The following is a 16,589-nucleotide window of genomic DNA, read 5'->3' on the forward strand; positions in this document are numbered from 1 at the left end:
ATTCTTCCATGTAGGACTATCTTCTATATAAAAAGATGTGATATGTTGATTTTAAAGTATTAAATGGATTGTTTATTTAACGAAGCTATTAGATTCCAAGAGTTTTATATGAACATAATCTGCCATGAAGATGGAGTATGAAGAAAGTAGGACCCGAATGCAGCAGGAAGGAGTTTTCACCTTTCCTGGAGAAATCCCAAAAACACTGCAGAAGCAGGAAAACCGAGCTGTCCATTAAAGAAAGGACAAGAATCTAAAAGCAAACCACGGGGTAGACACGAGGAGAAATGACGAATTTACTGAGAAACACTAACACAACAATCTGGCATTTCAAAAATCAAAAAGAGGAGTATAAACACCTGGAGGGAAGTGATGACACGTGCAGACAGGTGTGCAGGTAATTAACAGAACCAAAGAACAGCTGTGAAACCAACACAATCAGCAAAAGGAACTAGACGTCACGAAGGAGAGAAGAAATGATGCAGGAAATCAGCTCACAACAGGAAGAAACAACCAAGTCCAAACAAATACAGAACCCACAGATCATGACATCATCAACTTTCTTAGCTCAGAGATCTGTTAGTGTCGTACACCCGCTCGAAAACGCCACGTTTGCTCTGTCAGACCTCGTTTTAAAGGATCTTATCACATGAAGTCTTCAGCAGATGAAGAGTTCCTTGTCTATTTTTGCTTGTGGGGAGTTTGTCCACAATCCTGACTGTGCGTCCTTTATGCTTGTCAAACACAACTAAACCCAGTTAACACACACACACACACACGCAAACACACACGCAGTCGGTCTGTCTGGACAGAGGCGGCTCGTAGACATGCATCAGTCTGGACAGTGTGTGTCTGCCTCTGGGTCCAGGTCTTCAGTGTGTGTGTCAGGATCAGTGACATGCAGTCACTTCGGCTGTGTCTGCATGCGTGGCACTTCACGGGTGCAAAGGGTGACAGGGTGTGTGACAGCGGGCAGCGCGGTGCTGGCACCCTCTCCCCGTCATCTGCGAGAGATCCACCCTCAGGACTGAAGGGGAGTCCTGAGATCTGGAGACACACAGTCTAAACTTATGCAGCTTGACTTTCACACGGTCCTGGTGAGAGATAACAACTGACTGAGGAGCTGAGAGCCCTGCTGGCCAAGAGGTTGAAAAGAAAGCTCAGACATGAAGGTGGACTGCTGGTTCACGTTAGTTTGACCACTGATGCAATTAAACATCTGCATGAGAGAAAGGAATTAAAGGAAACTTGTTGCAGAGGTTTTGATTGGTACTTATGTCTGTATTTAAAATATATATAAGTGATACCAGTTTTTGGTAACATGAATTGAAGACGTGTGAAGAAGTTGGATTTTAGGAAAAGCTTCCTGGATTTCTGGAAAAGTTCAGCAGCACCGTGCAAAAGTCTTGATCCAGCCTTAATATGACTTTTCTAGTAGGCCCATGTCTTTTCCAAGCAGTCAGACTTCTCTTAAACTTTTAACCCTGCATTGAATCCACCTGTTTACAGGCTGATTTCTAGTACGGATGAAGTATGTTTGCAAAGATTAAATATATTAAAAGATTAAATATATTATAAAATTTCATATAAATACATACATTGTTAAATTTTCCTCAGTGATAAACAGGATGAGGAAAAGATAAAACAGTATTTTTATAGAATATTAATATTGTTTAAATATGACATATCATTTTAGAAATAGCTTTATAGATCAAAATAAATAAAGCATCACTGTACATGTCTGTAGAAGTAACGTGTTGTATGTGAAAACAAAACGTGGTGCTGTTTTTTAATAATTGATGCATCGTGAGGATTAAAGTGGTCTTTCAAAGTTTCAGCTGCTTTTTCACTACTTCTTTGTCCTAATCCTTTATGTTTGCGAGGCCACTTAACGGTCGGGATGGGCAAATCAATACTGTGTGATTGATTCTTCAGTGTCTGACAGACAAAATATGGATTCAATACTTTTCAAATATTACAAGACTACTGTGTTAATACAAAATATTTCTTTTCATTTCTGAGTTTTAGTTTATAAAATGACATGCAAAAAGCAGCCCTGGTGTATTCCTACATAGCACGGTTATCAGATGTAAGCATTTCTGTAAAGTACTTCTATTCATGAGTTTTATCCAGATGTTTATAATGGCCTTAAATGTTAGTGCACAATGAACATTCAGGATTTTTCTTTAAGTGCCTTAAAATACTTGTATCAATGAAAATGTACTAATATACTAATGGTATCTTATTGAAAGGAAAAATGTTTGTATAGCCCATATCTACCTATGAGTCATTTAAGTACAAAAAAAGCTTCTAACTCAAGGGATGAACCAGAGTTGTGTCGGCACATAATAGACAACTTAGCAAAGTACCAGTTTAAACTGGTTCTTTATGCTCTTAGTTACCAGCAGCCTGTAATAAAGACACATCATTTGTTCCCATTTCTTCAGTTTCATCTCTGAAAATCAGCAAAGATCAGACAGAGAGAACAATTATAGCAGCAACAAAACCTGTTAGCTGGAAACTTGGCTTATCTCAGCATGGAGGCAGTAACTGGACATGTGGAGGACAAAAGAAGAAGAGTCAGGACTAAAAACCATCTACAGCACATGAACAGGATCCGAAAGTCCTGAAGAAATAGGAACAAATCCAGCAAAGACCTGAAAAAGGACTTGGAAGATGATCCATCTACTGTTCGCTGAAGCCTCAACAGAAATGGTCTCCATGGAAACATGGCTGTCATGAAGCCATTCTAAAAGAAGGGAAACAGGGAGAACAGGCTGAGGTACGTCACATGACACAAGAACTGGACTCAAGATCAGTGGCAACAGGTCTGATGGAGGGATGGATCCTCCCCAGAACCTGGACCTCAACATTATTAAAGCAGTGTGGGTTCATCTGGACGGAGAACAGAACAAAAGACAGAAACATCCAAAGATATTGTTGTTACTGTTGTTTAAAGCACGTTGCGCTGCTCTTATGTATGAAAAGTGCTATATAAATAAAATTTTCATGGACCAATCGTCTGATTGATTCTTTAAGAAGGAAACCAGGTGAAAAGGCTGAGGTGTGTCACATGACACAAGAACTGGACTGAAGATCCTCCCCAGAACCTGGACCTCAACATTACTAAAGCAGTGTGGGATCATCTGGATGGAGAACAGAACAAAAGACAGAAACATCCAAAGAAGAGCTTTGGAAAGTCCTCCAAGAAGTCTGGAGAACTTTTTCCTAAAGACTACTTAGAGAAATGACATTTAGCTTCTCTAAGAGGGGTCAGACTGGGGTGAAGCACGAAGACGCTCAGACCAAATTTTCACTTTAAAATAAGAACAAACTGTTTTTGCCTCGTACCGTATTTACAAGGTTTCACATTTAAAGAAATCACTGCAAGAAACAGCACAAAAAGGAAGGAGATATGTGACTGGCTGATTTAATAGAACCAGTGGGTGTTATATTATACATCGTCATACATCGCTCAGAGGAGGCGCTACCCACACGTTTAGCTGTGTTGCTCATTGCACAGAAGCAGCATCTTTACAAGTTATACTTCGTTGTGAAGGTGACTATTAATAATTAACTAATAATAAAACACCACTGGTTTTACTGACGAGGGGAAATATTCAACCAAAAAGAAATATCATTACTTCTAAGTTTTTTTAATAGAATTTGAATGCTGAATTGTGAAAATGTGAGTGAATGTTCATCATTTTGCAAATGATTAAAAGTTCTGACTTTTCATTTCCCTTAAAAGATGTGTTTAAATTGGTCTTTATATAAAACTGACAAAAAAATTCCAACAATTATTAGCAAATTTTGTGGATAAATTGAGTCATGAACATTGAATATACTAAATAAATTCAGTTAAAAAAATCCAAGCTGATGGTTACAGCTTTAAACTAGAGATGTCAAAAACAACATGTTAACTAATTTATTTAATTAATTAAAGCATGCGTGGCCTGACAAGCCCCACACATCCCTCATTTCTCTGTTATGATGGCGGGACGTGGAGAGGCAAGGTGGAAAAGAAGCCGGCTGGCTCTGTGGATGGATTGAGGAATAAACACAACATTAAAGGAGCCACCCATGGACGTCGCCATGGAGAACAGGGGTGTTTTAACAACCCACTCCTTTCCCGGTGAGAGGGTTCCACACCCGCACTTTTCCTGGATTTTTTATTTTTTTTCCTGCGTCCTGCACCAACATGGCTGCTCTAGGGGATCTCTGGTCGTCTCAGTGTTTGTGCAGCAGCTGCTTCCTCCCTCTTCTCGCACGTTGTTCCGTGAATCATGATGGCTGTCGGTGATCAGCTGATCGGCTTTTCTCTCTTGTTGCGTTTGTTTATGGTTCAGCTGAGAAGGAGGAAACTAGCAGTTCATGGTTCACGCCATCACATATTCACCCCAAAGTACTTTTTTTTGGCAGTATCTTCTCTCACACAGCAGCTGGCTGGTGGTAGACTGGGTTTATCCTTCAGCTATGCAGGGGCGGGTCTCGAAAAGTTCTGATGGGGGGCCAGGAGCACTGACCAGGAAAAGGGGGGCACAGATGAGAACTTTTGTTATTTCTAGATTTTATGAACTATTGAACTGATTATTACAACTAAAGTGATAATCTAATGTAAAAAGTGAAGAAAAACATGTAAAACAAGCAGCCAATGATGTATCTCTGGGCAGCTGTAGCTCAGGAGGAAGAGCAGTCGTCTTTGAACCGGAAGGTAGGCGGATCGATTCCAGGCTTCCACTGACTACGTGCTGAAGTGTCCTTGGGCAAGACACTTAACCCCATGTTGTGCCTATCGGGGTGTGAATGTGTGTGTGAATGGGTGAATGTAATAAGTAGTGTAAAGCGCTTTGAGTGGTCAAACTGACTGAAAAAGTGCTATATAAGCACAAGTCCATTCCATTTACCATATTTTATCAGCAGGTTTACTTTGGGTGAGGCTGCTGTAGTTTTATCACAGCTGCACAAATACACTTCAATGATAAAAGGAACAACATGTTTTTATCCAGATCATCTTCTGTCCAGATAATTTTCTGTTCATTATGTAAGAATGATCTGTGTGGATTTATTTATTCATAGAAGTTGATGCCATTAATCAACATGATTTAACATCCACTCTAAGAACTGAAATACATTTTTTGAGTTTTATTTCTAACTTGTTCCGTCAGCATGTGGGTTTTGTGGGTGATGTGTAAGTAAAGACCGAAGGAACGTGAGTACAGTGTTTTTAACGGTGTGTATGTGGGTGTGTATGTGCTTGGTGCAGGCAGCCGGTCTGTGGTGTGGCTTCAGGCCAAGCTGAGTGGAATAATTGATTGCCGATTGACCCTCCACTGCCACTGCGGACAGTCCTCTCCACTGCATTACTGCACAGGCTCATCTGATCTACAGCAAGTGTGCATCTGTACGCTGATCTGCCACAACAGTCCAAAAACATGGATCGGCTTTAATCATCTGGTTAAAATAGCTCTTATTGTGAGGTGGGAGCAGCCAGACTGAAATTGGAAGGATGGGATCAGTCAGATTTCAGAGGTGGCTAACCCTCTAGCTTTGCTCCTGTCCAGCAGTGGCCTCTTTCAGGAGGATAATGCACACCTGCCACTACAAAAACACTGCTGTAGATGGTCTAAGGGTGTCTTCAAACTGCCTTGATCTTAGTTCCATCCAGCACCTGAGAGGTTTTCTAAAGGAGGTTTTATACCAGACGGGCGGCTTGAATGTTGTGGCTGATCAGTGGACATAGTAGCTGTAAATATGTTTCATCACTAAACGCATCCATCATGGAAACCAGAAGGCCCGTGTGACCAGTGTCACAGCAAACCTGAATGAGAAACAATGACCGACTGAGAAATGCTGAATCACGAGCACAGCGAGGTGAGGAGGAAGTGATAGTGGCGATTTGAGGGATTCAGCAGGAACTCGACCCCTCGTTAAAAGCTTGACTCAGTAAATCGCCTTGTGATCAACAGGAAATAAAATAAGAGGAGGGAAACTCCCTTTAAGTGAATTCTTGGCAGCAAATTATGAGCTGAAACCACTGCTAAGGATAAACATGAGATATAAAAAGCAGAAAACAACAAGCAAATACTGAAATATGGAGATAATTGGTAACAGTTATTCTACTAAAACTCTTCAGAGAGAGTATCTGGAGGTGCTTCTCCCTTTGTGGCGTATTTTTAAGGTTTTATTTCCCACTTTAAGGTAACAAGTATGCTATTTTCTGTGATTCACACATCCCCTCCTCCCTGTTTTCAGATCAGCACATCATCCCACCGGTCTCATTTGTTTGTTTGTTTGTTTGCCACTTAGTTTATTACTGTATTTTCAAAGCATGGGACAAGGTTAGATTTGCTGTTTGGGCATATTTTCTCCTGTGATAGCATGTTTGAATTTGTCTACTCAGCATGCAGCGTGTCAGGGTGTGTGTGTGTGTGTGTTTCTGTGTGTGTGTGACAGTGTGGAGCTGGTGGAGGCAGGGCACGCAGCTCAGTCAGGGGTCGCAGCGGCTGCATGGCGCCAACGGTGCCAAATTGCTTTCCTGGGTGTGTCGGGTGGGAACCTCATCCACCACCACCACCTCCGACTCTGCAGAGGCTCCGGGCCCCCGGGTCACTAACTCCATCATCAGATCAGGAGTAATAATTATTAATACCCCGTGAGTGTTAACAGCGTGCAGGTGATTTATCAAAAATGTCGATTACATTTTGCGCAGGGTGACAACTTTTTAAAGCTGAGCATGTCTCCGGGGAGCCGCTCTAACTGGAGCACGAACACGCGTCTGCTGGATGGAGCTCAAAGGTTTCTGCTAAACGAAAAGTAAAAACATGAAGGTTTTATACACTTCTGGCTGTTTCTGAAGGACAAATGTTTATCATCCTAATGGATCGTAAATGATGAACACAAAAAAAACAACATGAACAGATGGAAGCTTTAAAGGATTTTCTGAACCCTGATGACCACCACAGGAAGACCATCGTCATGAAACCATATATCACACATGTAACCAAGCTACCTACACAACTCCACTAAATATAAACTTGTAAAGATACTTTAAGTGCTTCTTTCTGCATGTTCAGGTTAACTGCATCTGCCTGAGCTGCAGCTCATAATGTGCCAAGTAGAAACAAACCTGCTCTCATTGTCAAACACACAAAGCGTCCGGCTGAATATTTATTTTTACTCAGAAACCTTCTAAAGTGAGTGAAACAACCTGGAAATATTTTAACAGCAGCCATGAGAGCTGTTCTGAGAAAGACTGGAGCATCCTTTATGGAAAGACAGTTCTGTTCCACAAATCTTTGTTTCTGCAACTTGTTTATCCAGGAAAAACTGAGATTTGTTTGAATGTATACAAGTCCAATCAACTTTATTTATAAGCTCATTAAAAACATGTTGACCCAGGTGTTGCACACCTGAGATAAAATACAAATAAAAGGAGGACTAAACAATGATAAAACAAATATTAAATAAATAAATGACAATAAATAGACGAGCAAAACCAATATTCAGCAAGAAAAACTCAGTTTGGTTTAAAAGCTAGAGAATAAAAATGAGAATTTAAATGACATGTAAAAATCTCTACTGTAGGGGAGGTTTTAAAGTGGAGGGGGAGGCTGTCTCATAGTTTGGGGGCGATAACAGAAAAAGCTCTGTCCTCTTTTAATTTCAAGCTGGACCTTCGGGACAACAAGCAGCAAGTCTCAGTGATCTAGAGGGAGTGTGTGGAGGTCAAAGATCGGAGAGATAAGCAGGGGCCAACCTGTTTAAAGACTTGGAAACAGACAATAAAATCCCCTCTAAAAAGAACAGAGAGCCAGAAGAAGAAGCAAAATGAGGTGTGATGTGGTTTCTCTTCAAAGTTGGAGTCAGCATCCGGGCAGTAGCGTTTTGGAGACCCACACCTGAAAAGCACTGTATTAGATATCAGTGATAACAATAAATTAATATTCTAAATCTCATTAACAGGACATGCTGGATGATGGAGCCTCTGTAACAATGTGATCAGACTGCATTACACAAAGTTTCTAAAACACGTTTGTGGAATATTTATTCCTCATCTGTTACTGCAGAGCTGCAGACCCACATCACAGCCGAGTTAAGTGTCAGTACATCTTCTCTTTACCCAACAAAAACCAGGAAGATGGCTTATTTTCTGGACTGCCCAACTGTTTTCAAACCGTCCTTTGGATTTGCTGATTTGACCCAACAGCTGCAGGAATGTATATCTGCATTTCATGTTCTTCAGAGAAGATTAGAATTTAAAACATTTACAACCTCTGTGCATCCAATAGTCAAAGTGGAAGAAATATAAATTATTATAAATATATAAATTTGCAGGAGAATGGCATGGTGATGCAGAAGTCTGGCATCTTGTAGCCTTTCCTCTCATATTTTTCATAAGCAAAGATCAAAAGTTCTAGGTTCCCAGTTGCCATGAATGCAGCATTAGTTGCTGACAGCAAACTCCATTCTGGGTCTTTTCATGTAGGCGGAGGTGGCAGAAAGTCAAAGGAAACTTAAAAATTCATCTTTTATTTTATTTATTTATTTTTATTTTGAAAAGTTTTGGCATTAAAAATACTTGGTTAGGTTTAGGAAAAGATCTGGTTCAGATTCCTATTACCAATATAACACATCAAATAATGATGCAGAGATGCACCTGCGTGATGAAAACTGATGCTGAAGGTAGAAGCACAGAGCAGGGTGTCATCCTGTCACCACACATGAAAGGAAATGATATGCAAAACATCACAACACACGTGTGTTTTACACCATTTCATGAGAACAGGCTGCAGCATGTGTGCAGCGCCTCAAGCTTCCACCTCATCTTACTCATTCACACATACACAACTTTTAAACTAAAGCCGCTCGTGCCTCCAGTGCAAGCACAGAAATCATCCTGGTGTTTTCAGAAAAGCTCCATTTCTACACGTAACACAACCACGCAGCATTCCTTTTTTACATTAATAATAATGGCTCCAGATTTTTTATCAGCAATGAGAAAAATATCTGCAAAATAGCATCAAACGTAGCTAAACACACGCTAATCACTTCATCAGTCAGCAATTAACATTTAACACTAAATGGTACAAATTTAAAGAAAGAAAAATCAGGTGCTGATAGTGAGGAATTTGATGTTTGTTGTATGCAATGCCAGAAAAAGATAAAAACAAACAAACAAACAACATGGACAGGGGGTCCCGTGTTGCACCACGGCTACTCCGAATGCTTGAAACTGAGCAGACCGACTTATGTAGATTTGCAAATTAAACCTTTTCCATTTCTGCTTCAATTAAACCTTCAGCTGTTGGACAGTTGAAGACCAGTCGATGTGCATGTGACCCATTTCGTGCACTAACTCTGTATCATCACAGACCGTGTGCTGATGATAATCAGGACTCATCCTTTCCTCTCTCCAAGACGAGGCCATTTCACTTCCAAGACGGCAGCTGCATTTCTGGATATGTTTGTTTTCTTTGCAGGACTAAGTTTTACCTTCATGCAGTGACGAGGTACATGAACTGATGATGATTTTCAGAGCCTGAAAATCCCCGACATGTTCTGCATTCAGCATCATCCCATCTGTCCACATAGCTCAGATCCTCTGCATCATTTAATGATTTCATTTATAAAATTCCTTCCATCCAGACAGATAGAAGTTAAACTTTTCACTGAATGTTCAGCCTCCATTCATCTCTCTGGGTTGCTGGTTTAAACAGAATCATGTTACAGAACTTTTGTCAGTTTATTTAATGACTTTTTAAATCATCCAGAAGCATCAGACTGTTTCTGTTTTTTTGTCTTCTCTAAAACATGCTGTTGGTGTGAAATTCAACATCCGATGTGTGGATTTGGTACGTTTTTCAGTTAGATAATGACAATCATTGCATTGTGTTTACATTCACATTTTAAATATCAACCCTTTTGGATGCTACTTGGTACAATAATTGAAATAACTGCAGGGATTTTGCAAAATATATGAAGTCCTTTGATACTGAACTCTCCTATACCATCATGCACGTGAACAGCATGGCCCAGGACGAGCTCCTTCAGTTTGGTTATCTTTGTATCTCCTTTATCGTTTCCAGGTTTTCCTCACTGCACTGGTAGCCTAATGACAGCCAGGGATGTAACCCCCCATCTGGTGCGTAGAAACAAGATTCGGGGATGCAAACCTCAGAATATCTGCAGCAAGAAAAATCCTGTTTCAGGGTGAAGCTGAAGGCCAAGACCTGAACATCACCTGCCTGAGCTGGAAATACAGTTAAAAAAGGCAAAAGAATTCAAATTAAAAGAGACATCTATCACACTGTGAATGCCGGCTGTACCCTGGCCTGCAAAAACAACAATAACAAGAAAGGCTGGAGGTTGAGGTCATTATCGGTCCTATTAAAATGATGTAAATCCATCATTTGCTCCAGTGTTTGTGTGCACTCTGTTTATGACATGTGTGTGAGTGTGTGTGTGTGTGTGTGTGTAGGTATACTGTAGGTAAGCTGAGCCGAAGAGACGCTGACTGTGTTGAATCTCAGCAGCAGCAGCTCCAGACGCCAGAGACACACCGCATCCCCCCACATCCATCTCCATTTCTCTCCATCCTTCTTCACTCGCTTTGTTCCAGCTCACATGGACTCTGCCCTGATTTACAGAAAGAAAAGCCCTCAGTGTAGTCATAGTGATATCTCTCTCTGCCCCCCACACACACATAAACACACACACACGGTGCAACCTGCTTCTTCCACATACCACCATGCATGTGTGTGTGTTGTAGGTGCACACACAAACATACTCGCCAGCTCTAGGCGAGGTGACGGCTGTCACACTGCTCAACGTTTCCGCTGACTCAGCAAAAGCAGGAAAAGGAGGAGAGTGATGGAGAGGTTGAGAGGAGGGAGGGGGAGAAAGAAGGGAGGAGGAGGAGAAGGGAAGATATTGAGAAAAAATTAAAATTTTAACTAAAGTGAAAGCTGAATGTTTCCCATTAAAGACTCAGCAAATTAATTCGTTTCTAAAGTTGGAGAGCAAAGATGAGACATGCTCCACCTTTAACGCAGAGTGAGGAGCTGCAGCACAAATCCAGTGAAAAGTGAAAGCATCTCTTACTAGAACTGGTTTGCATTAAGAAAAATAACAAATATTAAATATGAGGATGAAAGTTTAATAGTTTAATTTACAAATGATGAGATTAAAATATTTAGATCCATGTGATGCGATATAGGAGAATTTTTTCAAACTTCTTGGAAAAAGAAAACACATTCACCTTTTCACTCAGTCAAAAACACAAAATCTCAAACATGTAAATTATCTGATCTGATCATAATTTATTTGGGGAAAAGGGCTCAAATTCATCTAGTCAGACAGGTTTGAGTGCAGCTGCAGCAGCTGCGCACATCACTGGTTTTCTCTCACTGACCTCTAACCATCCACTTGACCCGCAACGCAAACACACTCACACACACTCCTTCAATCACACACTCATTCACGGTGAGTTATGATATGTGTTTGAAGTGAGCCGCAACCCGCCGGGCCTGACGGGGGTGTCACATCAACACCAACACGGGGTGGCATCTGTCTCAACTCGCGCTGCTTTCCACCCTGAGAGGACCATAGACCGCCACATTCAGCACCACACACACACACGCGCACACACCGCGGACACGTGTGAGAGATGCCCCACAGACACACTCACAACGTAAAGACAGTGACAAGGGGGGGTCGGGGGGATGCTCACCTCGCGTTTTGCAGGAGGCAGTGAAGAGAGCAGCCGGGCTTCATCCATCCATCACCGGCTGATGAGGCGCGCAGAGGCCCGCTGACAGGCGGCCAGAGCCGGCAGCGGGGCAGGGCAGGGGAGGGGTGACCACCTATTCCTTGTGTGTGTGTGTTTTTTTTTACACGCGCACACAAATCTGGAAATCTGGAGATCAGAGCTGCTTTTGACCTCAACATCCCGCGAGCCGCAGCGGCTCAACAGAGTCAGCGTGTCCGCTGCAGGAGCGCTCCAACGCCGCTTCGGACAGCAGCTTACAGCGGAGCTGGTCTGGAGAACCGGAGAGATGAGAGGCAGGAGAAATACAGGCTGGGGATGAAATAGTCCTCTATCATATCTCCATCTTAACCAGCAGAAATAAGAACAACAACAACAATGATAATAATAATAATAATAATAATAATAATAATAATAATGTTTTTTCTGTCGTTTGCGTTTGTTTTTTTCGTTTAGTCGCCAATAAAAATAACATTTTTTTAACTTTTAAAACAACTTTTGCGAAAAAATATTTAGATGCCAGCTGAACATTTTTCTCACACTAATAAAACATGCAACTGCTTCAAAAAATAAACTAAGTCATTTTAGAAAAAATATTTAACTTTATTTTCTATGTATTTCTAATCCCACAAAGGAAAAGTTGCGCTGGCGCTCAGCCGGCCTGAAACAGGCGCAGCTCAACTGCGGATTTCTTACAGTCTGACATAAATCACTTAGGGAAGAACTATTTTGCTGTTGTTTTTAAAGAAAAAAAAAATCGTTGTGGTGAGCAAAGACGGCGGCATCAGTCTGGCAGATTTGGGACAGAACTTTTTATTAAACATTATGAAAACAAGATTTCTCAACAACGTTCCACTTTGTTGGATTTTCACTTGTTGACACGTCAGGACACGTTCATTGAATAACTATAGAAATTATATGTACAGATATACATTTACAGCACTGTGCAGAAGTTTGCTTTCCTGATCTCCGTTTAATCTTCACATCGGGATTATTTAAGGATGAATTATTTCAGGATAAATTAGTTAAAATCGGATCCAAACTTTTAAAAACTGATTAAACAAATAAAATGGAATTTGTTTATTTGTTTATTTATTTAAGTGTTTTTTATGTAAATAATGTAGTCAAATTATTTATTATCGTTTCAAGGGTAAAAATCAAGCTCATTCATGTTTTGTTTTTTTTCCCCCGTTTTTTAATTAAACGCCACGTTTTTGTCTCCACGTCTGATCCAACAGGTTGGCTGAGCATCGGGCACTTCTGCACAATATTGCACATATATCTAAGCATCAGAAAACACACGAACCAGGGACTTCTTGTTGACAGAATAATGCAAGAACAAAGTCTCCTCTTTTCCCCCTCTCTCTCGAACATCAAGCATCCTCCTATCAGACGGTTTTAAACCCACCGAGCTGCAGAGAAACCCACAGGCCCGACAACATTTTCTACTACCAGTACTTAAATTTAAAATGAAAAAGAAAGAAATCGAAAACCTTTAACCATCAGATTGGTGCATAGAGTTTTAGCAGCGGATGCAGTTCTTGTCCATCCAGTAACTGAGGATCAAATTTACATCCAGTTTTTTAAGCAGATCAAAGGTCTAAAACCCCATAAAAGAACATTTGCCCAGTTTGATCTCTTCTTAGTGCAGTACAGGCTTGCCTTTGACATTACACATGTTCAGTAGGAGGAGGATACCATAGACAATTTGCATGCTGTAACATACAAACATTTGTATTAAGACATTTCAAATAATCCAAGCAACAAAAGCTTTAAAAAGAGAGAAGATAAAATAACACAGTTAACTGTTTTCTTTTTTCTCTACATATTATGTACAGATGGAAATAAATAGTCTAAAATCTTGGCTCAGTTAATCCCTTTTTGTCATTTTTCCTTTTTCTTTTTTAAAACAATAGAAAAATTGATTGAAAATAGCAGTTGAAGACGCATCCATTTTACGCAATATCGCGGATTGTTTTTGCATTTTAGTCCGCAGTCCTTGCACCTCTCTGGTGGGGTTGGGGGGTGAGGGGGGTGGTTTGAAGGGTATAAGGAGACATTTTTGTGGCTTTTCTGCATACCCAGGCTTTACTGATGGAGGAGGGAGAAAGAGAACCATGAGTCATGCTTTCCATACATGTGGAAGGATTCTGGGAGATGACAGGAGGTGTGTGTGTTTGGGGGGTTGTTTACCATACATGTCCTGCATGCAGGGTTGCAAATAGGGATGGGGAACTATTACACTTGCATTATTGAAAGGTCTCTGCATCAGTGCGCCTCTCTTTCACAGAAACAGTCTTTTGAGCCTCCTGGAGCTTGAACAGAGGTGGTGAGTTGCTTCTTCTGCTTCTCTTTCAGTTCATTCAGACTTAAAAAAAGAAATCATTTGTTGTCCCATTTAAAGACAAAACTGTCGCGCTTTCTGTGAATTAAGACAGTCACCTCAAATGTCATTGGTTCAGTAAGACCTCTGAGAAGACAAAAAGTCTACAGGCTAAGTGATCCCATGTACCCGCCTGACAGGCTTACAGAAGTTTAGCCTACCCATCTTTTAAGACTTACAAATAAAACGCACCTAAGTTTTTAGGCCTAATTGTTAAGATGTTGAGCTTTAACGTCTTTTCTGAAAAGATAACTGTAAACAAAACACAAACGCAGAAAAATATAAATTAATGTAAGAAGAGTGTTTCGGTGGAGGTGTAGTTCAGTCTATTCTACAAACATGAGTCTCTCACATGAAGAACTCGGTGTTGGCCTGTTTCCCGGACGGATCTCTCGTGTTCGCGGGTCCACCGGCATTGTAGGTCCGGCTGGCCAGCTTCTCGTACTTCTCCTTGTATAGATCCCTCTCTTTGACAAGGCGCGCCACGTCCTGCTTCAGCTGCTCCACTTGGTTCTGCAGGGTGCACTTCTCGGTCTCCAGCATGTGCCTCTGCTGCACGCGTTTGAAGCGGCAGGACTGCGCGTAGCCCCGGTTCTTCAGGGTGCGTCTCTTCTGCTTCAGACGGATCACCTCCTCCTTGCTGAATCCTCGCAGCTGCCGGTTCAGCTCCCTCACCGTCATGCTGACCAGCTGCTCGTCCGAGAAGCGGTCCTCCAGGCGGGCGTGGTGGCCGTGGTGGTGGTGATGGTGGTGATGATGGGCTTGGTGATGGTGGGCGGCCGAGGCCGAGGACAGATCCTCTCCGACGTACTGCTGCCCGCGGAAGCCCTCGTAGGCCTGGTGGTGGTGGTGATGATGGTGCGCGTTACCGATGAGGGCCTCCACCGCGTCCTCCGGGGTCAGGTTGAGCGCCTCGGGGTTGATGTGGTGCTGATAGCTGGGGATCCAGTACAGGTCCTCCAGCTGAGGCTTACTCGCGTTGCTGTGATTGTTGTTGACGCTGCTGTTGTTGCTGTTGCCGCTGCTGTTGACGCCGCCGGCAAGGCCCTGGTTGGGCTGCGCGCCCGGACTAGGGGCACAGAAGCTGGGCGAGGAAGGCACGGAGGAGCAGGGTGTGCTGATCGGGGTGGAGGAGAGGGAGCCGGACGGGAGGCGGTGGCAGTAGCGGTCGGCTTCCGGCGGCTCCTTCTTCACCTCAAACTTCATCAGATCAAAGTCGTTGACGTACTCGATGGCCAGCGGGCTGTTGGGCAGCTCTGCGCTCATGGCGAGGTCGGTGGCCATGTCAGTCCATGCGACGACTCCTGCCCTCACAGCCAAACCGACCGCGGGCAGACCTCTCGGATACAGATTGCGAGGAGAAATAAAAGCCTGTATGGTGTATATATAGGCACACGCACACGCCCGGTGCGTAGAGCTGCTGCAGGGCCAGTGGGCGGGAGGAGAAACTTCTTAAGGCTGCTCGTTCCTTAGACAACTTCTATATATAGTGGCGTGAATATACGTATGCATGTAAATGAACATGTACACCTGCCAGTTTGTCTCCGCTCGCTGCTCTTGTTGACAACTTATCCCAGGTCAGATGGGCACTTTAATACCAGGAGCCCCCGAAGCGGCTGAAACTCGAGCCCGGTGAATTTGGAGACACCAACCTGTCTTGTCCTCGCTTCACCTCTGCAGCCCACTTGCCTTTCTGTGATTTACTGTCCTCAGTTCTGCTCAATCAAATCACGCCAAAAGATTTATTTTCTCCTCCGCTTGTTAGAAATATTTTCCAAGCATCCTTCTTCCCCTCCTGCAGTTTACAACTTGATCATGAACTGCAGCATCGGCCGGATTAGGAAAGTTTCTCACATAATCACACGGCGCTAGGAGACTGTCTCAGGATGCGTGCGTAAAAGTGTGCCAAAAGTTTCAGGAATCCACAAATGGAATGGCAGGTGCGGATGTTTTCAAAGTTCTTAAGAGTTTAAGCTTAAGCAGGAAGTTGCAGGTCTTACTTGGAGGGACAAGGAGGCTGGTCTCTGTTGTTGCGGTCAGTCCATAAGCGTCGTTCCCTCCACAGTCCTGTCCCCCCCTTCGCTGGATCGCGCTATTTTGACCTTACGTGTTGAATGTTTGTGAAATTTTACGCATGAGGTGATAAATTCCAGTTTGTTTTTGTCTCTTACTGCTTTCAAACTACGTCCCAAATCTTCACGGTAAAACCACGCAGTGTCACTGAGGCACTGGAAGGCAGGCACTTATAAAGACCCCCGCACCCCCTCCGACACAGAGGTGGGACGGGCCAATGGGAGGAGAATCCCGGGCCGTGTTATTTGCATTCTCCTATAAGCGAAGCCTCCACTCTGGAAGCTCGGGGGTCCAGCCGAGGAGAGCCGAGCAGAGCCGAAGGGAGGAAAGGGAAGCTCGCAGGGAGAACAGGTGCAGCAGATCTCC

General features: G+C 42.7%; 1 protein-coding gene across 1 annotated transcript; it reads right to left on the bottom strand.

Moving 5' to 3' along the window:
- Positions 1–12,576: 12,576 nt before the first annotated feature.
- Positions 12,577–16,350, bottom strand: mafaa (v-maf avian musculoaponeurotic fibrosarcoma oncogene homolog Aa). The gene has a single exon (XM_042005246.1). It carries the CDS (start codon positions 15,432–15,434, stop codon positions 14,499–14,501), a length of 936 nt encoding a protein of 311 aa, XP_041861180.1. The 5' UTR covers positions 15,435–16,350; the 3' UTR covers positions 12,577–14,498.
- Positions 16,351–16,589: the final 239 nt, after the last annotated feature.

This window comes from Melanotaenia boesemani, chromosome 14 (genome assembly GCF_017639745.1).
Source record: "Melanotaenia boesemani isolate fMelBoe1 chromosome 14, fMelBoe1.pri, whole genome shotgun sequence".
In the NCBI taxonomy this organism is placed as follows: Eukaryota; Metazoa; Chordata; class Actinopteri; order Atheriniformes; family Melanotaeniidae; genus Melanotaenia; species Melanotaenia boesemani.